At 36.9% G+C, this 27,409-nt stretch overlaps 1 protein-coding gene across 1 annotated transcript; it reads left to right on the top strand.

Annotated features, from left to right (window-relative positions):
* Window positions 1-468: 468 nt before the first annotated feature.
* Window positions 469-25,960, top strand: hs2st1a (heparan sulfate 2-O-sulfotransferase 1a). The gene is made up of 7 exons (XM_067362571.1): window positions 469-855; window positions 19,835-20,067; window positions 20,356-20,441; window positions 20,906-21,044; window positions 22,737-22,834; window positions 22,920-23,077; window positions 23,162-25,960. Exons 1-7 carry the CDS (start codon window positions 732-734, stop codon window positions 23,386-23,388), a joined length of 1,065 nt encoding a protein of 354 aa, XP_067218672.1. The 5' UTR covers window positions 469-731; the 3' UTR covers window positions 23,389-25,960.
* Window positions 25,961-27,409: the final 1,449 nt, after the last annotated feature.

Here is a 27,409-nt window from a genome sequence, read left to right as displayed (position 1 = left end):
CACCGAGCTTATTAATAAAAGTCTTAGCATAACCAACTAACTATTTGAAAGAATATAAGCCTGCGTCTCAATGTGCATCCTAAATAGTATATGACATTACTAATATTCAATACTATTTAGGGCGGATAGGGTGGAGAGTATGCACGTTGGGATACAGGGTCAGTTTTCCCTTGATTTAAAAAAGCTCAAACTATTTTAGCATTTGGCAACCAAGAGATTAAACAATTATAGGCTCATTATAGTCTTTTAAACTAAGCTGAAGGAGTTTTTTCATACATTTATCATGTACTGCCACGGGAATAAATAAATAAACAAATAAATAAATAATTGTTACGTTTCTATTGAATGAGCAAGAATGAAATAAGAATGTGAAGTGAAGTGATTCTCCTGTCATAGAGCGACAGCTGACCGACTGACGTCAAACCCGGCGAATGCGCATGCGCACTGACACAACGTGCCTATACTTCCCAGGATTTAACAACAACTGAACGTACACTACAGTTGCTACTCAAGTACGGGGATAGTCTGAGGCATTCTGATTTATTTAACAAAGTATACACTATTTTAAGCGTAACCGTTTTTGTTGGGGTAGTAGGCGTCCATTGTAGAGTAGTTTGTTGTGTTTATATTCGAGCACTGATTATGGGGATCATAAAATAACAGCAACTGCTCGTTGCATCTGTAGAACTGGGTCATAAAGTTGGTATGTCCTCTCTGTGCTGGATTTTTTGATGGGGCTTTTAAGGTTAAAGATGCCGCCGAAGTTTCAGCTCCTGGCTCTGTTGGCCTTCGCCATTGCGATGATCTTTTTGGAAAACCAAATTCAGAAGCTTGAGGAGTCACGGGGGAAGCTGGGTAAGAGTCTTTCCATTAAGTATTTTGAAATCATTCCTAGACTAAAAATCTGCATAGTCTGTCGTATCGCTCCAGTTTGTTAACATTATCATCAAGCATTTTTATAAAAGTGTGATTTGTGTCCTCAGTAGTGTTTTTAGGGAGGTATTGGGCATTCTTGTGTATGTTTGGACTACATGTTCCGTCTTGTGTCAGGCAGCAGCTGCATTTTCATTCAAGCAAGATCCAGTATCAGTCTTGACTCTAGTTGTGCAATGGGCAGCATGTAACTCTTGAACTGCACCACCGAACTACTGCATCAGAACTGATTCTAAAGACTGGGAAAAAACATGCTACTCAACTGAAGAAAAAAAAACAAAAAACAGCATTATTTTTGATTAATCTATTCAACATGTTTGGCAGTATTCTCCTGCTAGGGTTACTGTGCGATTTTTTTTTTTTTTTTTTCCCCTTGCCCGTCACTCAATATGGGTCAACGCTGTCAGATAAAACATGTCAGTACTGTTTAATTTATATATGTTTAATAATATATATATCTCAGTGGCCTGCAGTGGTGTTCTGAAATGAGGAGGCACATTTTTTATGAATCAAATATAAATTCATGTGCATTACTCTTAACGTTGACGCATCTTCCTTGTTAAATGAACATTACTTTACATTACATCAAAAAAGAAAGAAAAGAAACCAAATACAATTTTGTTATTTTACATTAACAATGTATTGTAATAAATGTTCTATTTATAAAAACCAACTCAATCTCATCAAGTTAGTGTTTTAAGCGTTTCTACATTCATTCCAAAATAATAACTAAAGGCTGTAACAATTTAAACAAAATATTTTATTTGTGTATTCATGTTTTTCTTTTTAATAGTCAACTTAGGCTATTTTGGATCATCAGTCATGCACGGAGCATGCAAACACCGTCACAAAGATCACCGACACAAAGATGTATTTTTAATTTCATCAAGCTGATTGCACTAAAAACCCCTGCAGTCATCATGCTTTCAGTCCATTTCAAGTTTGATTTTGATGTTTATCTAACTGATCTGTTTACTTACTTTTCACTTTCAGTCTTCCCATTGACACGTTCATTTTTTCATTCAAACTGACACGCGGAACGTGCACGTCAACAAGAGGTGGGATTTATCACAAAAACCAATCATATCCAATCATAACCAATTACATCCAATCATAGCGCGATGGAGACATTGCCTCCTCTCACGTGACTTTCCCCCATTCATTCTCAAATACCCCCTACAAAACCCACTGCACGCTTTAGGGGTCTAATGGTTTCCTATCAGAGCAAAGGGAGGCATGACTCCTGCTGTAACTTCACCTGCGGGTGTCGCTGTTGGGCCGTGTTCCTTTAGAAATATCTTTTTTGAGGAGGCACTGCCTCCCTTGCCTCCTCGGAGGAAACGCCCCAGATATATAATAGAAATCACTTCAGTGATGAATGAATTGAGACAACATGGTGCTTTCAAACTGTTTTTCACCATCTTGTCACAGTAAATAAACCTTACAGTATTGGCAAAATCACCGTAAACGCATATTAAATCTAATAACACTTTACTTTTGTTTAGTTCTGGTGTTTCTGGTTATTAACATAAGTGGAATTACCTTAAAGGGGTGGTTCAATGCGATTTCACTTTTTTAACTTTAGTTAGTGTGTAATGTTGCTTCTTGAGCATAAACAGTATCTGCAAAGTTACAGTGCTGAAAGTTCAATGCAAACAGAGATATTGTCTTTTAAAGTTATGGCAGTTTAATGCCTACAAAAACGACCGGTTTGGACTACAACAGGCTTCTTCCTGGGTTGGTGACATCATAAACCCTGCAAAACACGCCCCCGGGAACACGCAACAAAGTGGGCGAGGCCATGTGGCGCAGCATGTGGAAGCGGAAGAGTTGTTGTTCAGTTGTTCATGCTAAACAATACCTTTACAAAAATGCTACTACTCAGTCATGTATTCTGCTACAGTAAAGCTTTAATCAGGATAGAACTGTATATTGAAAGCTAACAAACAGCAGTTCAGCATATATAAACACTTTGACACAAATTCTAAATGAAATACCATTAATAAATGTCCTTTCGGGCTCAATTTGATACAGCAATATAATCACCATTATTTACATTTCCAACAAAGCCCATGTAACCGGTTACAAATGGTAAGCGGCGTGGTGTTTCCGGACTCTTCAGCGAATCACGATGGTTCTGGATACACTGGGCCAGCTAACCAATCTGAGCACATAGAGTGCCTCAGGGATGACACATTTTTGTAGGCAAAACCCGGAAGCGAGTTAGCATTTTAGGACTTCAGCCCCGGGTATACTTCACTTTCCGCGCCCGGACGCGTCATGCGCGCAGTCCTGTCCACACGTCTTTCAAAGTATACTACACCACGGATGCACGCGGATGATCGCGTTCGACACATGCGCAGTACATTTTTTCTATGCTCTACCAGACAGAGCAGCACTGAGTCGTGTCATCAACGTGACATTCACTGGGCATGATCAGAGAAGAAATGAAGTGCATCCTTTCCCATATTTTACTTATCCCCCTCCATGAATTTGCTGCCCTAAACACGTCTTTGTACTTTTTAAACATGAATTGTACAAATGTGGTTACTTTCTAATCTCTTTGCACAAACGTTGGTCAAGTTCGCTGTCCATTGCCGTGTTTTTCTCTTTTCAAGCGTGTTGTTTTTAAAGGTCCCGTTCTTCGTGATTCCATGTTTCAAACTTTAGTTAGTGTGTAATGTTGTTGTTAGAGTATAAAAAAAAATCTGTAAAATTTTAAAGCTCAAAGTTCAATGCCAAGCGAGATATTTATTTGAAAGAAGTCGCCTACATCGAACGGCCAGTTTGGACTACATCCCTCTACTTCCTTCTTTAATGACGTCACTAAAACAGTTTTTTGACTAACCTCCGCCCACAGGAATACACATAAAAGCGTGGTCTTGTTGCGCTCCCACGGAGAAGAGCAAGAGTTGCGTTTGTAGAGTGTGTTTGTCGCCATGTTGTCGAAACGCTGTTATTTTCATCCCGCAGTCCAATCACCTTTGTTTGGCCTTCCCAGGGACGCTGTGCTTAGAGATCAATGGTTACAATTTATGTTTAACTCTGTTCCCGAAAATTATAATTGTGGTATCCTTACTGCAATAGTTAATGTTGGACTGCAGTGCACATAATGGCCACAAGAGGGGACTGTTTATGTATATGGCTGTTTTCTGTATGAGGTACTCTTCTGAGTGAGTGCTAACGTTGTACATTTTCTGTCGCTGCTTGTGGAGATTAAAGAGTTCAGTCTCTCGGGAATTATTGTCTTTTGTGTTCATTCGACACAACACCACAATATTCCACATGTAAAACTATGTGCAGCACACGTTATGGGAAGAGGCGTGACCTTTCCGGGCAAGGAGCGCTAAGCTGCTGTCGAATCACAACACAGGAACCGCTGGCACAATCAGAACTCGTTACGTATTTCTGAAAGGAGGGACTTCATAGAACAAGGAAGTCATCAGCCCGTTTTTATGACAGTGGAAACAGCGGTATACAGATAAGTAAATTATGTGAAAAATACTGTGTTTTTTTACACGCGAAACATGAACACATGTTATATTGCACACTATAAACACAATCAAAGCTTGAAAAAAACACGAAAAACGGGACCTTTAAAACGGTCTTTTCACACTCTTCTTTGATGGCTGAACACTGTGCTCAATACTGTGCGTATTGCCACCTAGTGGACTCTTCTATACTGCTTGCGCATGCGCTGTTGCAAGCGGACTGTCCGCGCGGTCTCAAAATTTGGCCTGCATGCGGCCAGGGTGTGCGGCCAGCCGCGGACGGTGCATGAACGTGGACGGCCGAAGTATACCCGGGGCTTTCCGGTTCCAACGCCGTAAAGTCTATGGGTTTTTAAAATTGTTTTTTGCTAAATCACCTGACATAAGGTCTGTGGTTAACAAAGCCTCTAAATACTTTCACGTTTTGATCTATGACATAAAACACACCAGTTATAACCCACTTTTTTTCTTTTTTTTTTTACTTTTACTGTGTCTTAAAATCGGCGGTTGCTAACAAATTGCTAAAAGGGACTACTTCTTTTGGCGGCGACTTTAGACGTCATCATTAAAAACGGGACATTTGGACAGCATTTCTCATGAAAAAGTTGAAAAGTATTCATACACAGCGCATATCATAATCAGCGAGCATGTTTGTAAATAAAGTTGTTTTTTTAAATACAGTTTGAGGAAGTTTGGTGGTGACAACGTTGATCCGCGACCATGGTGTGCTGTAGTCCGTTTATAGCCTACTGTTAGCTTTTTATATCTACCGACTTTATTTAGGCTGCAAAATCTATAAATGTTGTGATAACTTGTAAAGATTATCTTGATAGACAAAACGTGTAAGTGTCATAACCCTTTGTTAAACAGAGCTTATTTTCTGCGATTTTCCAAAAGTCTATGGTCGAGGGAAACCGTGTGCCGCTAACTTCCGGGTTGGCCTACAAAAACGCGTCATCCCTGGGGCACTGTATTGCGTATTTTGGAGGGAGTGGCTTCATAGAAGCAGGAAGTGAAACGAGCCGTTTGAATGACAATGGAAATAGAGGTGTAGAATAAAGTTAAAATATATAAAAAATACTGCTTTTTTTTTTTTTTTAAATTAACCATTAAGACATGTTAAACTGTGCCCCAAAAACACAATCATGCCTAAAAAAAAACACTGAACCACCCCTTTAAAAAATTTCAAACATTTGGTGTCAGTAAGATTTGTTTAAAAAAAAAAAAAGAAATGAAATGAATTCAACAAGGATGAATCAAATTAATCAAAACTAACATTAAAAACATTTGTTACAAAAGATTTATAAAATGTAGAGCACAGCTATTTTCAATGTTTATAATAAGAAGAAAGTTTCTTGAGCAGCAAATCAGCATATTAGAATTATTTCTAAAGGATCATGTGACACTGAAGACTGGAGTAATGATGCTGACAATTCAGCTTTGACATCACATGAATAATTATTTGAAATTGTAAAAATATTACTCTTTAAAGAAATGCAGCCTCAGTGAGCATAAGAGACTTATTTCAAAAACATTAAAAACTCTTAACAACCTCAAACTTTTGAATGGTAGTGTTTGTGACAGAGCTTGCATATCATGGCTGCGTCACAGAAAATGTAGACCTTAGCACTTAATAAGAAATCCTTATGAATTTTATTTGATTTTTATTTTTATTTTTTATGTATAACTCACAAGAGCTGAGTGAGCTGGTGAAGCAGGTGAAAAATGGAATAAGGATCTTAAGAACGATGACTGACTTTTGTCAGATTTATAAAAAAAAAAAGTATTATAAATATATATATAAATATCTGACGTTGTACATAATTATCTAAGGAAGTTAATATCTTCAGCCTGGTATTCTTTAAACGCTTTTTGCAATTCTGTCTGTAAAATTAAAAGGTTTTCTGCTTGTTACATACAACTAATCAATTGAAAAGAACAAGATCAGTTATTTTAAACATCTGTGAAGTACATGCATCAGCTGGGCTTTTGTATTTTGGTTGAGTGCTGTAATTCCAAACACAGGCCACATGTCTAACTAGTGAGACATGTCAAACCCACATGCCTATAGAGCGATCGGATATGGGCTATTTCATGTCCCGTACAGGCTATCCTGAATGTTACTCCGTTTTGACTGTAACACATCACTTCTGCATCATATCTGTTTCACCGTACCTTCACAGAGATATATCTGTGCCATACTCAGGTTATTATAATGCCTTGTTTGTTTGAATAAGCAACGTTCTTTCCACTAAAAATTGGCAAGCTGTTGTTTAGGTTCCCACCATCCACGCTGAGTTACATCAGCTAACAGGTTTTTGCTCTATGAATAGTTGCACAACTGCATAGGAATAAGAGAGACGTGTTAACAGGCAGATAGGTGAGAGGAAGGTTTTCCATCTGGTTAGACCTGGAGAGAGCTGTCAGTCTTAGCACTGCATAAATTGATGATGTTTTTGAACTGTCATCCTGTTGCACATCTTCTCTGTGAACAAATGGGGTCTTCTTTAGTACATATCTAGTGGAAACTGTTTTATAAATTGTGACTCAATATTTCAGGAGTGTTTTATGACTATTTTTCATGCGTCACATCAGTTTGAAATGTTGATTTATTATTTTCCCATTTGCTCTAATGATGGCAGCTGACATGCACTTTCACGGTTCATCAGAATCGGAAAAGTTATTTGATATCTAACCTGGTAGTAGTTTGTCTCCATTTGCTAATGGAAGTTCTGGGATTCCCTTTAAACACACATCAAATTGGTACTGTTTTTAGCCCTGATGAGGCTTTGAAAGAACATAAGCCCATGTGTTATGGCTTGGCACCAACGCATTGACTATTGTACATTTTTAGATCCCAAAATAGCCATGTGTTTATGAAGCTTAAAGACTTTGAAAGCACTGTTAATTGTCGAAAAGGTTTCAGAGCCAACAGATGACATATAAACAAAATGGTAACACTTTGCAATAAGGTTCATTAGTTAAACATTAGTTCATGTATTAACTAACATGAACAAACCACGAGCAGTACATTTGTTTCTGTATTTACTAGTCTTCGTTAATGTTAGTCAATGAAAATACAGTTGTTCATGGTTCATGTTAGTTCATAGTGCATTAACTAATGTTAACAAGATTTTAATACTATATTAGTAAATGTTGAAATTAACATTAACAAAGATTAAAGGTGCCGAAGAACATGTTTGCAAAAGATGTAATATAAGTCTTAGGTGTCCCCTGAATGTGTCTGTGAAGTTTCAGCTCAAAATACCCCAGAGTTTTTTTTTGTTTGTTTTTTTTTTAATAATTTTTTTTAACTGCCTATCATTATAAATGTGCCGATTCAGGGTACGCGGCCCCTTTAAATCTCGTGCTCCACGACCCAAGAGCTTGCGCTTGCCTTAAACACCATAAACAAAGTTTACACAGCTAATATAACCCTCAAAATGGATCTTTACAAAGTGTTCGTCATGCAGCATATCTAATCGCGTAAGTATAGTATTTATTTGGATGTTTACATTTGATTCTGAATGAGTTTGATAGTGCTCCATGGCTAAAGCTAACATTACACACTGTTGGAGAGATTTATAAAGAATGAAATTGTTTATGCATTATTCAGACTGCAAGTGTTTAATAATGAAAATAACGACAGTCTTGTCTCTGTGAATACAGTAATAAACAATGGTAACTTTAACCACATTTAACAGTCCATTAGCAACATGTTAACGAAACCTTTAGAAAGACAGTTTACAAATATCACTAAAAATATCATGATATCATGGATCATGTCAGTTATTATCGCTCCATCTGCCATTTTTCGCTATTGTTCTTGCTTGCTTACCTAGTCTGATGATTCAGCTGTGCACAGATCCAGACGTTAATACTGGCTGATCTTGTGTAATGCCTCGATCAAGGGCTGGCATATGCAAATATTGGGGTCATACATATTAATGATCCCGACTGTTACGTAACAGTCGGTGTTATGTTGAGATTCGCCTGTTCCTCTGAGGTCGTTTAAACAAATGAGATTTATATAAGAAGGAGGAAGCAATGGAGTTTGAGATTCACTGTATGTCATTTCCATGTACTGAACTCTTGTTATTCAACTATGCTGAGGTAAATTAAATTTTTGAATCTAGGGCACCTTTAAAAAATGCTATATAAGTGCAGTTTATTATTAGTTCATGTTAACTAATGTAGTTAACTAATGAACCTTATTGTAAAGTGTTCCCAACTAAACAAACTTTAGTCTTTATATGTAATATAAATATATGTAAAATTTAATAAGTATATGTGTTTATAATAATCCTTTATTTATTCATCATACTAATAAATATTTATATATAAAGTCATCATATACACTGCTGTTCAAAAGTTTGGGGTTGGTAAGATGTTTTAAAGTCTTATATGCTGATAGAGTTTCTGTATTTGATCAAAAGTTAAGTAAAATGAGTAATAATGTAAAATATTATTATAATTATAAAAAAACAAAACAAAAAACATATATACTTTATTCCTGTGATGGTAAAGCTGAATTTTCAGCATCATTACTCCAGTCTTCAGTGTCACATGATCCTTCAGAAATCATTCTAATAATATGATTTGCTGCTCAAGAAACATTCCTTTTTTTCAGATGCCCAATTACAGTCAATAACAACAGACTATAGTTTTTGATTTGTTTTGGATATTATGTGTGAATAATGACTATTTAGTTGTTTCAGTTTATTTGCCTAGTAGTAGGCAATAACATTTTTAGTTTTAAGCAAGTTTTGATAGATTCATAAAATATTTGTGTTCTCTCTTTATTACAGGTAGTCTAATAAGTTTAGCACTGTATGTTTTCAATGTTTCAAGTACATTGGGCAGGATGTGCAAAAATGTGTTTTTTGTCATAAAAATAAAATAAAATTAGGATTTTTATCTGATTAATCGAAAAAATAATCGGCCAACTAATTGATTATCAAAATAATCGTTAGTTGCAGCCCTACTTCAAAGCCCCTTTGAATACCAAAGGCGTACAGCTGCCTGCATTTCTTAGTTGATTTTTATGGCCTCTTTGTACACAGGACATACTTGTTTTTCTTTTTTACTAAGGGTGCTTTCACACTAGCACTTTTGGTGTGCACCCTGCAGTGTTGGGTAAGTTACTCTAAAGAAGTAATTAATTACTACTTACTAATTACATCTTCAGCAGTGTAATTAGATTAATGTACTTATTACTCTCTCTAAAAAGCATTGCATAACTTATTACTAATTACATTCTAAATGCCATATCAACCTGACCAGTTGAACAAGGATAGACATTAAACTGCTCTTTTAATCTGTTTATCTTCATAACACAAATTAAGATATTTTTGATGTACAGCAATTTAATTACCACTGTCAAGGCCCAGAAAGGTAGAAAGGACATTGTTAAAATAGTCCACGTGACTGCAATGTTTCAACCTTAAAGGGATAGTTCACCCAAAAATGAAAATTTGATGTTTATCTGCTTACCCCCAGGGCATCCAAGAGATTCAGTAGAACACAAATGATGATTTTTGACTCCAACCGTTGCCGTCTGTCAGTCGTATAATGCATGTCAATGGGAACTCCATCTATAAGAATGAAAAAAAAAACATGCACAGACAAATCCAAATGAAACCCTGCGGCTCGTGACAACACATTGATTTCCTAAGACTCTAAACTATCGGTTTGTGCGAGAAACTGAACAGTATTTATATAATTTTTTACCTCTAATACACCACTATGTCCAACTGCCTTGAGTATCCGGTGTGTGAGGTCTGAATGCACCCTGACACCGGAAGTGATCTCTCGCGCTCATTGACGTATACGCGCGAGAGATCACTTCTGGCATCAGATCGCGTTTTCAGACCTCATACACCATCTTTCTTGGTGCTCTGTTGCGTGATAGATCGCTGTAGCGCTCGTGAACCAACCATCTCTTCCGCTTTGCTATTTACAACACAAATAAACATGATTGAACATCCAAAGGTATGTTGAAAGATACAGTACAACTTACCGAAATCTGTATCATGTCACATGCAATCAGTGTTTCAACTGCAGAAAGGTGTCAATAAAACAAAAATGTTTGTAAAAATGTCACATTTAGCCTACCTCAGAAAAGCCTTTCAGTGTCCAAAAACTCATTATTTAGCTACAAAAATGAACTTCGAGAAGAGCATTTTGCTAAATATATGCACTATAGGCTATGGCATATTCATTGATTGTATTTGTACTTAACATGTGCTTCGATATTGAATGTGTAAATCCGTTTTATGGCAGCCACCATTTAAATGTTTAGGCCTACATTTAAAAAAAAAGTAGAAAATAACGTTATAATAAAAACTTCCTTATGTGTATTTAGCCTATATGTAAGTAGCTTACAAATTAATTTTAACCTAATATTATAATGATGTACCAGCTGTGATTCCCTGTATAGATTACATCATTAGTTGAGAGAGATTTTTTACTTTGAGGAAATTTGCCATGTACTGTACCTGATAGCCCCCAAATTAATCAATACTGAATCAAGCTAATCAAATCAAATCGCAAACTTCTGAATCAAAATTGCATTGAATTTTGAAATTTGTCAATGTTTAATTTATGCTCAGTTTAAACAATGCTTCAATCTAGTGCCAATTTATTTTTTTTATTTTTTACTTGAAGCAAATGTTGTTGTTTTTCCATTTATGTTCTTGTCAGAGTGCACCAGAATGCTTCGTTTACATGGGGGAGGATGCCCCCAAACCCCCCTACAACTCTTTAGTTCCTACACATTACCTTTTTCACCTCTCTTCACTTTGCAGATATGTTTATAAAGTTATGAATTTCTAAAATATTTGGGAAACTGTTATATTGCACTTGTATAGGCTACTCATACTCGTAGGCTACTCTATAGAAATGCTTCAATACCAACGATCAATACCGACAACAGAGCAAACACTGAATAAATCACAGAAGGATGTCTATAAAGTAAATGTTTCGAATTAATAGACAAATTAAATATTTAACTAAGTCACTACGCCACCCTGTTAAACAGGCAATAAATTAGTACTTGTAGATTAATCCCCAACAAAAGTCACACAGGTACGTGGTTTTAAGAAGAGAAGGGCCTAGACGTGAATACTAAAAACAAAACTCTATTTCATCAATCAAACACTAATTTAAAAATCACTAAAAGACTGTAGGACCCGGACTACAGTCATGAAGCAGAGAAAACACAAGAAAGGGACAGAGTCTTACCAATGGCAGAAATAGCCTGGAAGGAGGTCTGGAAATTTGAGTATGGAAAAGTATGGAATTTTGAAATGGAAAATGTGTAGGAACCCTGGTAAACACAATCCAGCAGGGGAAAGGGGAGCAATCAAACTCTGGTTTTACCGGGCAATCGAACCAACTGTGAAAGCACCATAAGACACTACACTACTCCATTTCTCTCACTCAAGCCTTGTCACTCTACCAAGGCTGTAAATGTTGTTGTGGCCTGATAATGTCACTTTCTTCAAGCTTGAACATAAAAATGACCCCACAGTGACCTCCATTTTTGTAGAGTCTCTCAGAGGCAAATCTGACTGGATTTATTTGTTCTATCTAAGGAAAGACTGTAATCTGATTTGAATCATTGAAAAGACATCAGTCAGAGTATAACGCGTCGGGCTTGGCAGCTGACTGCAATAAATCCCCATCTCCTCCTGAGCAGCTTGACACTTGTAGATATTAAATTTCATTCACTCATCTTATTATTTTTGGCCTTTACTGGAACAAAACAATAACCTTTACCATTTAACATTTTTTGCACTGTCATTTCACATCATGAATTATGTTTTATATCTTTTTATTGTCTGGAAATGTATAATTGGGTCAATGTAAAAAAAAAAAAAAAAAATCGGATTCTTAACTTTTTAAATGTATGTTACAAATACTATAAAATTTCAAATATCTATAATTATGAATTTAAAAACATACTTATCTTAGTAGAGTTGTATTCAAGAAATTGTATGTATGAATTACTTTTTTCCCGCATGTGTTTTTGAATAACATAATAGATCTGGACCAAAAAATAAATGTCATAGGCCAACATTTTAATAAAAGCTTATGACTAGACTTTTTTTGTTTCATACTTATTACTATTCTTAAGGAAAGTGCAGATGTGAAAAAAAAAACACTTGAAAAACACTAGCAACTGCAAAAATTCATTTTAAGTAATGTTTTCAGGGTACAAGTAAAAAACCCCAGTAACATTAGACTTTGTACTTGTGAATTAGTCGCTTATCAGAGAATGCAGTGTGTAAAGGCCAATAGAAGTGAATATCTGCAGTCATCAATAGCATCAGTTACACACAGTCAGCCTGAGGGCTCTCTTGCCGCCTGTCGTTTTTAAATGAGTGCTTTCACTCAGCATAAAGCAGCAGTTGTGTGTCCATCAAGTAGGAAATAGGCAATGGTTCAGGGTGTTTTTCTCATTAACTTGCAATTATATTAGTGCATTAGGCTGGGTATTGCACCAGTAATGAGATGGTGAAACAGTCTGCCACATGCACGTCTACCCATAAATGCTTGAACCCTGACTCCTCTATTACCTCAGAGTCAAACATTTTCCATTACAGCTCATCACACACAAAACAAGTACAAGGTCAGAGGCACATTTCTAATTCTCTAGGTTTAGTCTTTGTTTCAGGAGTGTTTTTTTTTTTTTTCTCAGAATTTTAAAATATTAAAATGCTTTTTGCAAGAGTGAAAAGATATTCTCTGTTGTCGTGGGAGAGTCTGACATCATAATGTGGCATAGCAACAGTTGTCATGGACGATAGCAGTTGTCCACATGTGATGGCTAGAGACTAGGTGCTTTGACTGGAGAGCAGTGGGAGCTGAGCGGGAATGTGCTGTGGTGGTTGGCTTGACATCGTCACCTCACAGTAGCAGCTGCCCGGACTCCAGCTCACATTCACACAGTACTGTCACCAGATCGTGTACACTGTCAAATTTCCATCTCAAGACCTTTTCTATTTCAACCTCTACATTTTGTTCTCTCACTCACACACACACACACACACACACACACACACACACACACACACACACACACACACACACACACACACACACACACACACACACACACACACCCACACCTATATGTGTGTTTATATATATATATATATATATAAATATGCACACACATATATGTGTGTGTATATATATATATATATATATATATAAATACACACACACATATATACATACATTATATATATATATATAATATATATGTATATGTGTATAATATATATATATATATATATGTATGTATGTATGTATGTATGTATGTATATATATATATATATATATATATATATATATATGTATGTATATATATATTATGTATGTATGTATATATGTGTGTGTGTATATATAATATATATGTGTGTGTGTGTATATGTGTGTACATATATATATATATATATATATAATTATTCAGACACTACCTAATTTGTTTATATTTTTTTTACTTGTTGGTGCAGGACACTATAGTTAATTTATGTATGTGAGGATAGCAAAATAAAGTAAACTGTGACCTATTATACCCAGACATCACTTCATACAGTGGACTACCAGACATTGTGACCTGACCATGTTTTGCTTAAAGCAGAACTAAGTAACTTTTTTTTACCTTCAAAAAATGTTTTCTAAGCCCTTACGATTGTTAATTGACTTGTAGTGGTGTGTTTGAGGCGAGCACTAACCCCTCTGGCACGTCTACGCCAGAAAAACAGCACTTGCAAGTTGAGCTGTGCCGACCCGACACAATCTCGCCTCATGTTCAAGTTCACAAGAGAGTGACAAAATGCTTTACGGTAATTCAAAAACAATGTATATTTTATGACTTTATAAGACAATTTCAAAAAATACCCACCTCCAACGAGTGTACTGTATTTGCAAATTACCCACCTCCTCTTTCTTGTACTGTATTTGCAAAACTACTGCGCTGGTGAGCGTTGTAGTCGTTGTATACCAGAGTTGCGCTTGGAGTATTTACGACAGTGTGATTCACTGAAGGAAACTGTAGGGGGAGCTTCGCAAATCTTACTGAGTTCCGCTTTAAGTGTTAATCTGACATAATAGGTTGGTTTCACGTGACGTCACTGCAGCAGCGCGAATGTGTCCGGAGGGCAGGGAGTGATGTTTCTATATAGGAATCCTATCAAAAACTCAATATTCGTATGTTTTGCGTTGTTTATGGTTGCTCAAATCGTTAAAATCGAGAACCGGTGTTTTTATCGTTTACATATCTTATACCGTTTTTTATAACTTATTTAGTTTTTTTAACTTTAAAAGTTGTCGCCTTTTATAGCGTTCCCTTTCGATACTTCACTCGTACTGCGTATGGGGAAAGGTCTCCCTTTTTCCCCGCTGCTGAAGCCTTTTTCAATAACGCAGTGTAACTGCACCGTCATTGGTTCACTCATAGACAAGTTGTTGAACCAATGGCGGCGCGGCATAGCTGAGCGGCCTATGGCGACAAAGCGCGCGAATGTTCCCGGCGAAATGGGCGGGGTTAAGGGCTATATAATTTTTCTCCTTCAGCGACGACCTCTACTTCTCTTCGCTGATCTCCGCCTGAAGCCGAAGAAGCTCGCCGCCTTCCTGCTCTCGCCGCCGTCTGAAGAGGCTCCCGCAACTTCACCCGCGGCTTAACGCCGTTCTAAAAGAGCGATTTCAGCGGTTTTAACCGCTTCCAGAGCTTCCGCGGCCCTCGCCGCTCTAAAAGAGCCACCCAATTGCCGTTTTCACGGCAGCGGCGTCTTACGATGCCCCGCCACTCATGTGGTACGTGCAGGGCCCCCCTGCACGACGACGATGGACACAGCGAGTGTGTCGCCTGCCTGGGCAAGCCCCATGCGGACAGCGCGCTCGCTGGAGACTCATGCCCGCACTGCCTTGAAACCTTGGATGGATCCAGTATGGTTCGAGCGCGGAGTCCCCTTACAGGCGGTCTCACGAAGGACGGTGCTCTCAACAGACGCCTCCAACTTGGGCTGGGGCGCTGTGTTCGAGGGCAGACCGGCCTTCGGCTCATGGAGCCACGACGAAAGCCGTCTACACATCAACTGTCTAGAGATGCTAGCAGTGATGAAGGCCCTTCAGTTCTTTCAGGCTTACTTGACGGGACGTCATGTCCTAGTTCGGTCAGACAGTATGACTGTGGTGTCATACTTGAACCACCAAGGCGGTCTCTGGTCCAGCCGCTTATGCGCTCTGGCGAAACATCTTCTGGAATGGGCTCTTCCGAGGCTTCAGTCGCTCAGAGCGACTCATGTTCCTGGCAGGAACAATCTGGGTGCGGACATGTTGTCATGGAGCAACATCCCCTCCGACGAGTGGATGCTCCACCCCCAAGTGGTCCTCAAGATCTGGGAGTTCTTCGGGAAGGCAGAGATAGACCTCTTCGCCTCAGAAGACAACTCTCATTGCCCAATATTTTTCTCGAAGGAAGTAGATGCTCTGGCCCACACATGGCCCAGCACGCTCCTTTACGCTTTCCCTCCGATCGCACTGATCCCCCAGGTCATCAGGCGCATCAGAGAAGACCAGCACAGAGTCCTTCTGGTGGCCCCGCTCTGGAGGAACCAGGTTTGGTCCTCAGAGCTATTCAGGCTCTCCCTGGGAGCCCCGTGGCCGATTCCCCTGAGACGGGACCTCCTCTCTCAGGCAAACAGAACAATCTGGCACCCACAGCCGGAGCTCTTGGCTCTGCACCTCTGGTCCCTTGATGGGAGCCGACTAGCCTCCCCGGGGACGTCCTAAATACCATTTCTCAGGCTAGAGCCCCGTCCACGAGACGCCTCTACGACCAGAAGTGGTCAGTCTTTGTTGATTGGTGTTCGGCACGCAACATAGACCCTGTGGAGAGTGATGTATCTTCCATACTGTCTTTCCTCCAAGAGCGCTTGGGAATGGGGCGCACCCCTTCCACGCTTAAGGTTTACGCAGCAGCCATTGCGGCGTTCCACGCTCCTATTGCTGGCCAATCAGTGGGACGACACGGGCTTGTGATCCGTTTTTTGAGGGGTGCTAGGCGATTGAATCCTCCCCGCCCTCTCACTGTTCCCCCCTGGGACCTCTCGTTGGTCCTCAGGGCCTTAAAGGGAGCCCCATTTGAACCAATGGGTTCAGCCAACCTCAGGCCCCTAACGCTAAAAACCGCTCTGCTACTAGCACTAGTATCGGTTAAGCGTGTCTGCGATTTGCAGGCTCTCTCTGTGAACCCTGCATGCCTCGAATTCGGGCCTGGTGACTCTAAGGTCGTTCTGAAACCTAGGCATGGCTACGTTCCTAAGGTGCTCTCAACTCCGTTTAGAGCTCAGGTCATTTCGCTCTCTGCTCTTCCTCCCTCGGCGGACGAACTGGAGCTGGAGCTACTCTGCCCAGTCAGGGCATTGAGGACCTACATAGAGCGATCGCGGTCCTTTAGGCAGTCGGATCAGCTCTTTGTTTGTTTTGGCGGCCGCACCAAAGGGTCTCCGGTCTCGAAACAGCGCATCTCCCGTTGAATAGTGGATGCTATTAACCTGTGCTACTCCTCACTGGGTACTAACTGCCCCATAGGAGTCAGGGCCCACTCCACTAGAGGAATGGCTTCCTCGTGGGCTTGGTCCAACAGAGTTTCCATCCAAGACATCTGTGAGGCGGCCGGTTGGTCTTCGCCGTCCACCTTTGTCAGGTTCTATCATCTCGATGTCCCGACCTTACAAGCTCGGGTTCTCTTGGTGTGATTAGCGGCCTCCGACGAGTTCCGCTTCACTCCATCCCAGGAAGTATCTTCCTTAAGTGTAACCATGGGTTCGGTTAGGCTTTGCCTTCTTGCTTGTCTTCTTGGCCCCCTCTTGGTTGGCCAAATGCAAGCTATATCGTTCCCAGCCGTGGCACGGCGTGGTTGAATTTGTTCCCCATACGCAGTACGAGTGAAGTATCGAAAGGGAACGTACTTGGTTACTAACGTAACCTCGGTTCCCTGAGATACGGAACGAGTACTGCGTCACTTGCCGTGCCACGAGGCTGCGGCTCAGGGTCGTCGCTTCAGTCGATTGACACTGAAGTCCTATGGTGAAACGCCCGCTTATATAGCCCTTAACCCCGCCCATTTCGGCGGGAACATTCGCGCCGCCATTGGTTCAACAACTTGTCTATGAGTGAACCAATGACGGTGCAGTTACACTGCGTTATTGAAAAAGGCTTCAGCAGCGGGGAAAAAGGGAGACCTTTCCCCATACGCAGTACTCGTTCCGTATCTCAGGGAACCGAGGTTACGTTAGTAACCGAGTACGTTTTGCGTCTGCTGATACTGAAATGAATATGGATACCTTACCTTTTGTTTTTGAATTGGTTAAATATTCACATTCTTCATGCTATCGTTTGCAGGGAGGAGAAGATATTTTATCCTATTGAATGATAATTTGGTGTTTTAACTTCATTTTTGTAGAATTCCGTTCATGTTGATCTGGTTACCATGAAAACAGTCACGCGCTGCTGCTTCAGCCGTCGTATTGTAGAAAATGTCCAAATAAAATAAATGTTTAACAAGCTGACAGAAGTCGATGCATTTCTTTGTTGGAAGCGTGTAAATGTAACTAGTTTTAATGTTGTTTTTGTAAATATTCACTTTCCCATATGACCACGAAGGAGAATCGGAGGGTCACATTCAGGGACAGACACCGACACGCTGTATTTTTGTATTTATTTCAACAAATGACAACCGAAATCAAACCTAAAGAAGCTCATCAACAGTTTTGAAGTGGCTGTGTGCAAGTTATAAAGCGAGTGAGTCATACTCACAAACAATGTTAATTAAATATTACACAAAAACCAAATACAAAACTCAGCTAAGTACAGTATGTGTTTATTTTGAGTGAAAGATAGTGGGTTTATTTAGTGACATTATTACATTTGGTAGTCGTCTCACCTTCTCAACCAAGGCAAAAAATTGTATTAGCAGTTTTTTTCCCCCGAACGATATAGTGAGTTCCTATTACAGTTCTCGATTCAGCATAAATGACCAACAATGGTGACATTTTTCACAATCATGACAGAAAATTAAAATACTGCCCTTAACATCACTTGCAGAAAGGCAGCGCGATGTAAACAAACCCAGACTAGAACTGAACACGGCGTTACGGCAGCTTAACATCCTCTATATCTACCTCCTCGATGGCAGTCAAGTCTTTCAATTCAGTGGAAATGTCACTCCTCTTCATAACATAAGTATCACGTCCAACATATGTTGTGATTTTCTGCACAGAACGGACTTTTTCCCATCTCTTCCATTCTAATTTTCACTGCTTGCCCTCCACCGGAATTTCGCGCGTCTCGAGAACCACGTGACTGAAATGAACCTATTAAGATTTTTTACTAATAATGAATGAAATGTTCAAGGTGTCTGAAAAATTTTGGTTTGCCTGTATATTACCGGTGTAACCGTACATTTATTCATCCTGAACCGTATGATACGGACGTCATGGTTCAGTTCATGCAGTTAGACACCGAATAGTCAGTCACATGCGATCCACACTCCAATCCAGAAGGGGGCGTGCGGTATTGCAATGCTGTTTTATGCTGTAATCTCTCAACCAGTGTTTCAACCGCAAAAAAAGACACCAATAAAACTGCTTGAGAACTGAATCTCGCGTACCATTACATTTACCTCAGGCGAGTCATTTAGTGTCCACAGTTCACTAACATGATGTGGACCGTGTGTGTGTGTGTGTGTGTGTGTGTGTGTGTGTATGTGTATATATATATATATATATATATATATATATATATATATATATATATATATAAATATATATATATAATATAATATACTGTGCAAATATCTTACGCACATTAGTATTTTCTATTTTCACCAAAAAAAAATGTTTTTTAAGCCAGTTATTTATATCATTTGCTGTAATGTGTCAGTAGGAAATATCAGTTTACATTTTCAGACATTCCTTTTGCCATTAATTGTAATAATCCAGTGAGAGTTTTGTATGCACAAGGAGGGGAAATTAAGTGTTCTTTTACCTTTTGTCAAAAAAATAAATAAGAATACATAAATAAATAAGAATATTATTATTATTATTATTTTTATTATTGAATGTAAATTCCTTACCTGTTGATTATATGTAATATTATATAATATTATTTTATAATATGTAGAAATATAATAAGACATTTTCCTTTTAGGATATAATTATTCATCTATGCAATTCTGTTCCCTCAACATACAGTACTTGGAGTGTTCCTGTATGAATCTGATATATTGCAGGATTATTTGCAGTATTTTGTTGGAAAGTTATTGAAATGAATTATGCAAAAATGATCTTTTTGTCTTGGACATTAGTTTGAACATCTCTCCCCCTCCTTTGCAGAACGAGCCATTGCCAGACATGAGGTACGAGAGATTGAGCAACGGCACATTCAAGAGGGGGCGAAGGAGGCCCGGGTGGAGGAGGACGATTTGGTGGTCATCTACAACCGAGTGCCCAAAACAGCCAGTACCTCCTTCACCAACATCGCCTATGACCTGTGCAACAAGAACAACTACCATGTGCTGCACATCAATACCACCAAAAACAATCCTGTCATGTCCCTTCAGGATCAGGTCAGTTTTGTATCTCCCACAAGTGCCTCCCACTTGCAGCCATCCAAACAACAGATTATAATGCTAGAAGGATCCAAATGTTTACTGAAATGCTCCACACAGATTCTAAATGACACAAAGCATTTCCTTAATAGAGCAATACAGCAGATGTTATGGTATGGTGCCTTTATGGTATCCTGAGGCTTGAGAGGACTTAAAATTGGTACATTTCTATCATGAATCTCTAAGAAGGTTGACTTCTTTTTTCTTTTCTTTCTTTCTTTATTTATTTATTTATTGATGTTTCAGGTACGCTTTGTAAAGAATGTGACATTATGGAAGGAGATGAAGCCCGCATTCTACCATGGACATGTTTCCTTCCTGGATTTCACCAAGTGTGTATTATGCGCTCTTGTTGTTCCCTGTGCAATTTCCCTCAGTCTGTTGCGGCCAATGTATTTGCATGAAAAATGCTCTTTAGAGTTGTTTCAGGTTTTGCATTTGGTGCCAACATCACTGAGGAGTGATTTGCCAACATTCTGCAAAGGCATTGTGATTGAATGGAAGTTTTTTTACATCCCCAAAAAAATGTTGATGCTGCTGACTCCTGGTGGCTTTGAAAAGAATTGCAGCAAGCTTCTAGCAGCTGATTTTGAACAAAACAATCATATTGGTAGTTTCTGGGTCTTGCTATATTTTACAAATCTTATGAAATTGCACCTACTTGCATAAAGTAAATATGTAATCATGCCTTAATCCCAAAAGCATCTGTTAATCCTGCTGTAATAACACATTGTATTTACAAGGAATGATACATGAAATACAGAGCTTGACAGTTCCTTTCCCATCTCTTTATCAGATTTGGAGTGAAGAAAAAGCCTGTTTACATAAATGTTATCCGGGACCCCATTGAGCGTCTGGTGTCTTACTACTATTTCTTACGCTTTGGTGATGACTACAGACCCGGCCTACGACGCAGAAAGCAAGGAGACAAAAAGGTGCGTCCGGTGTCTTTGGTTTGGGAGTTAAAGATGTTTTGTTTACTTTTATTATTCCATTTTTTTAATTATTCTGAATGTCACGACTATAAGGTACTGAAGTTTAACTTCACAAAACAAGTCTATGGTGTTATGGTTCATGGTGTTAGTAAAAAATAGAATAAAATAATAGTAATATTATTAATATTACTATTTATTATTATTATTATTATTTTATACTACCATTTATTATTAATAATTATAAAATAAATTATAAAATAATTATATTATTATTATTTTATTAATAAATTTAAAATATAATTTTTTATTATTATATTATATAAAATGTTATATGTTATTTATTATATATGATTTTTAAATACAATTTAAATATTATTAATATAAGTCATTTTTATTATAAATGATGTTATTTTGGATAGGTTATAAGGTGTTAGTAAAGAATATTATATAATAATAATAATAATATTGTAATATTATAAAATAGTAATATTAATGTTATTAATAAATATTATTTTTTAAATATTATTAATATTATTAATAAACTTTATTATTCAATTTAGATTATTACTATTACATTTAAAAATAATTTTATATTGTTGTGATGTGGATGTATACATTGTAAACATATATCTTGTCTTTGATATACCAGATTGTATTTTGTTTAAAATGTATTTACAATTGCTGTTTACCATTTTTCAAATTATTATTATTATTAATAAATTTAAGATATAATTTTATATTATTATTATTTTTATTATTATTATATTATATAAAATGTTATTTATATGTTATTTATTATATGTGATTTTTAAATACAATTTAAATATTATTTATATAAGTCATTTTTATTATAAATGATGGTATTTTGGACAGGTTATAAGGTGTTAGTAAAGAATATTATAAAATAATAATAATAATATTGTTAATATATTAACAAATATTGTTACTATTAAATATGAATTATTCTGATTTTCATGACTATAAAATTCTGAAGTTTAACTTCACAAAAAAAAGTTATGGTGATAGTAAAAAATATTATAAAATAGTAATATTAATATGTTATTAATAAATATTCTTTTTGAATATTATTATTATTATTATTATTATTAATAAACTTTATTATTAAATTTAGATTATTACTATTACATTTAAAAATAATTTTATATTTTTCTATAAAATGTTATTTATATATTATTTACGATTTTAAATAAAATTTAAATATTATTAATATAAATAATTTTTATTATAAATTATGGTATTTTAGACAGGTTATGAGGTGTTAGTAAAGAATATTATAAAATAATAATAATATTGTTAATTAATATTTATATTAATAAATATTGTCACTACTAAATATTATTAATAAATTATATTTTAAAATAAAATGTTATATTTATTATATAAAATGTATTATCTCTTTAAGTTTAAAATAATATTATAAAATTATAAATTAATTTTATAAATGACCAAAAATTGTATTCAGATGTGTGCTTTTAAACTACCTTGAAAGCTGGCCCTATTAATTTACTTACTATATTATGTGCATTACTGTAACCATAATTTTTGCCTTTATTTATTTATTTTTTTTTGCTTGCTGTCAGTTGAGGTTAACTTTTAATCTTATCAAATATTGAACCCAGAACATACCTTTTAAAGTCTGTTTGTAAACTGTAAGATCTGCGTGCGTTTCAGACATTTGATGAGTGTGTAGCTGCTGGAGGTTCTGACTGTGCTCCAGAGAAACTGTGGCTTCAGATTCCCTTCTTCTGCGGTCATTACTCTGAGTGCTGGTAGGCAGTTCAGTGTCTTTACATGTATTTCGGGTATACCACATTTAGGGCTCTTGTAACATTTTCTTAATTATTTTTTTCAAAGGAACATTGGCAGCAAATGGGCTTTGGAGCAAGCCAAATACAACCTGGTGAATGAATATATGTTAGTTGGGGTGACAGAGGAGTTGGAAGACTTTGTTATGATGTTGGAGGCGGCACTTCCTCGCTTTTTTAAGGGGGCCACCGAGCTCTATCGGACAGGTATGATGCAATGTCAGTTCTTAAGTGAATACGTTAAGCACATTAAAACTAACAGGATCAACTTGTATTTGTCTACTTCTAAAGGGAAGAAATCACACCTAAGGAAAACGAGTGAGAAGAAGCCACCCACCAAAGAGTCTATAGCCAGACTGCAGCAGTCAGACATCTGGAAAATGGAGAATGAGTTTTATGAGTTTGCACTTGAGCAGTTCCAGTATGTTCGGGCTCATGCAGTGAGAGAAAAAGATGGAGAGCTTTACCTACTGGCACAGAACTTTTTCTACGAGAAAATCTACCCAAAGACTACCTGAGATTCCATAACGCTGTATGCTGTGGTCAGAAACACTGGAGGAGGACACATTACATTGATATGTGCATTCTGCCTGACTCTTCTCCATCTGGGTATGTACATTTCGAGCAGCTGAAACTAGTATGTGCCACAGGGAAGAGTCTTTGGGGCAATCAGCTGTCATGAGCTTTATCCTCCAATACATATCATTTCAAAGAAGGGTTAAATGCTCTCAAATGAGCAGTAAAAGTGACTGAGATCTTGTTCATGTCACCACCGCCTTTCTGCCATATGGGTTTTCTACAGGTGCTGTCACATTTCTTTCTTTTATCCTTATTTAATACATTAATGGTTATTGTTTTGATTAATTGTTTTGTTTTTTGACTGATTTATACTGTTTTGGGACTTTTTACATCCTATTTAAAGTGTAAAAAGAGTACAGATGACTACTAAACATTCTTGAAGTTCTTTATCAAGCTGAGAAAGTATAGTATTTTTTTCAGTATAGTAAAATGAGTACTTTATTTCTTGGACTTTTGCTGTTTATGCAATTTTTTGGAAATACATGTGATGTGGATGTATACATTGTTAACATATATCTTGTCTTTGATATACCAGGCTCTTTTTGTTTAAAATGTATTCACAATTGCTGTTTGCCATTTTTAAATCAGAACCTTCTGCCTGCCTGTTCATTTGTGCAGTTTTTCAGCTATTTCAGAAAATATATTTTTATCTAATATTTATGTAAATACTGGTCATTACAGTTACAGTTGGACCAAACATTGAAATGTGGGAGGATAAAGAATTGAAGATAAAAACAAACGCAAACATTTCTATATCTGCATGTGGATCATTATACTGTTACTGTTTCTTGGTAAGCAGTATTTTTTTTTTCTTTGAAATTTAATTTTATATATTTTACATATTAATTATCATGCTTTTTTTATACATATTGTTCAAACATACTTTATTTCAAAGACTTTTCAAGCCTCTCATGGAAACCTACCATTAGTTTGCTGCTTTATGATTTAGAGATCTTAGACTTTAAATGAGTTCATTGAAAGACTGTGCCTTTTTTTCCTATGACACAAAGCTGTTTTTACGGCCAGTGTAAATATGACTTGACATCTCAGCATGTAAAAAGGTGAGTAATTGTTTTACAAGGTGAAATGTTGGTATAGTTGCATAGATTGCCATTATCATGTGGAAATGGGCAACCATCATATGAAATTGTTTGCCTTGTTAATGGTACTACAAGAGTGGAACTGATGTCTTTTTGAAAATGGAAATTTGTCTCCTGAGTACATTATACAATTTCGTTTTTTCTATGTACATGACCTTTATTAACCACACATTTGTGCATGAAATGGGGGCTGGATTGCACATTTGCCACTAAAATCTCCAAGACAAAATATAAGGAGAACTGTAGGTCTTTGTTATTTTCACGTGCTGCTTCAAAAAATATATATATTTTGGGGTTTTACAGTTTCTTTTGAATGTTTTTAGAGAATCAAAACCAATCTGTACTGTATATGAATCACTAGAGTACCTATCAGTTTTACTATCTTTCTTTCACAGTGCCACCATGTGAGCCTGTATTTGCTTTGTTTTTCATTTTAAATAAATGAGACTCCAGGAGCTTTGCTCTTTTCTGCTGACAGTGCTGAGGTAGATTTGAAAACAGATTGATTTTTGGATATGTCAGGCATAATAAAAAGAGCTTTTTTTCTTCACTGTTATTCCCTTATCATAATTTTGATAAAATGGCACAGTCTGTTTCTCTAAAAGTAGTTTCTTTTTAAACTAAAAGGAAAAGCTCAAATATATGGAGGGCCTTAAGAAGTAGCTTTCATTATGAGAAAATTGTATTAGTCTTTTTGTTACTAACAACACAAACACAAATTAAACCTACACTACTGTTCAAAGGTTTGGCGTCGGTATTATTTTTTAATGTCTTGTATATTTTTCTCTAATTTTTGTTTGATCAAAAATATGGTGAAAACAGTAATCAATTTAAATTATTACAATTTAAAGCTGAATTTTCAGCATCATTACTCCAGTCTCCAGTGTCACATGATCCTTCATAAATCATTCTAATATGCTGATTTGCTGCTCAAGAAACATTACTTATCAATGTTGAAAACAGTTTAGCTGCTTAATATTTCTGTGGAAAACGTGATATATTTTTTTCCGGATTCTTTGATGAATATAAAAGTTCAAAAGAACAGCATTTATTTGAAATGGAAATCTTTTGTAACATTTTAAATGTCTTTACTGTCACTATTGATCAGTTCAATGCATCCTTCCTCAATAAATAAAAAAAAAAAAGCAAATCTTGTCTGTGCCGATAGCCTCGTGGGCAGCACGCCAATATATAGTACCGTTGCCTTCAAGCAACCTGAGTTGAGTTTAGGGGAATCACCCTAAACTTTTGAACGGTAGTGTACCATCATTTTGCTCAAGATGTATGACATTGTGACACTACTTAACACGTATGAAAGCATACTGGATGAGAACACAATCATATTCATGTTTACACTCAAATGTATTAAGTGGGAAAGCGACATCAATGTCAATCAGAATAAAGTACTTTTAATGCATCCCTGCTGAATAAAAGTATTTATTTAAAAAAAAAAAAAAAAAACCTTACTGACCTCAAACTTTTAAACGATAAATCTTTTTTTAACCACCACAAACTTCTTTGATATAGAATAACTGGGTGTAACCCATTGGTCTGTAACCTCTCTTCTTCCACAGAGGAGCTCACCGCTGACATTAACACACAAGATCGAGATATGCTCAAGCAGTGATGTGCACCAGCGCAATATCCATGTTATCTCATCGGAGCACATACATTTAATAAACATCAGAGGGGTGATATGCTTATGAGTCCATCTCAGTGGAAATGTAATCAGCAACACAATTAAAGCATTATTGAGTCATTCTTTCAATGGCATGGCCTAGATAATAGTGTAAATAATTAATTTTTCTATTAACTCATTGTTGTCTCTTCAGCTTGTCTCTCTCAACACACTGGGAACAGATACCAAGCTGCCTTTCAGAGATATAATTTTTCTAATTAGCACTCAAATGAAGGGCTGTCTGTAGCCTCTGATGGTCATTGTCGGCGGTTTTTACCTCCCCCCGGTTAGATCATGACGGGTGATTGAGCTGTCACAGCAACAAATAAAGGGCCTTTCAAACAATCCCTTTCTGTGTTTGATCGACAGTCGAGCTTCCCTTCATTTTTAATGAACATCATAATTGTTGGCTATAGTTGGTGCGGAAAGGATACATTAATTAGAGGAAATTGTTTGATTAAAATAACCAGCTAAAGTAATTTGGTAGATTTGTTTGGAAATGTTCTTCTAATTACCAGGACAGGAATGCACATCATCGTCGAATATTTTGCAGATTTAATTATTGAGCAATAATGAAAATCTTGTGCTAAAAAGACAGCGGTCATTTCCAGCTCTATATAATGAGGCCTCTGTCTCACGGTTTCCATGTTTATCTAACTGTATATGTTCAGACAGCTCACTCTATTTGTTAATGTGACTCCTGCGCTTTACCTGAAACATCACAACATGCCTCTGCTCAGTAAACAATTAAAGTAATGGAGCTGTGGAGAAAATGACTTATTTTCCATTACGCCCCCCTTCCTACACACATTTCAAACTTTGCGCTCCACCATTAGATCAACGACTGTGACCTCATTACATAAACATAATGATTCAGGAGATGGGGGGTTGCTAGTCTCGTTTACAGGAAATCTAGACAGGCAAAACCAACAATAGGGGCTGAAAAAAGTAATAGCTCATGCAGAACATTGATAATTACATTTATGCCAAGTTTAGTCTGGCTTCATTCACATTCAGTCCATATGTCTCTTTTTAACGTACACTGTAAAAAAATATGTTTGTAAGTTTGTAGCTGTAAGTGACCTTCAAAAACTAAACGCATTATATGTAATTTTACTGTAAAATACTGTCAAATGTGTAATTTACAGTGAAAAACAGTAAAAGGACATTCCCAGAAGTCCC

Source organism: Chanodichthys erythropterus, chromosome 16 (assembly GCF_024489055.1).
Source record: "Chanodichthys erythropterus isolate Z2021 chromosome 16, ASM2448905v1, whole genome shotgun sequence".
NCBI lineage: Eukaryota > Metazoa > Chordata > Actinopteri > Cypriniformes > Xenocyprididae > Chanodichthys > Chanodichthys erythropterus.
This window is presented reverse-complemented; position numbering and strand designations above follow the sequence as displayed.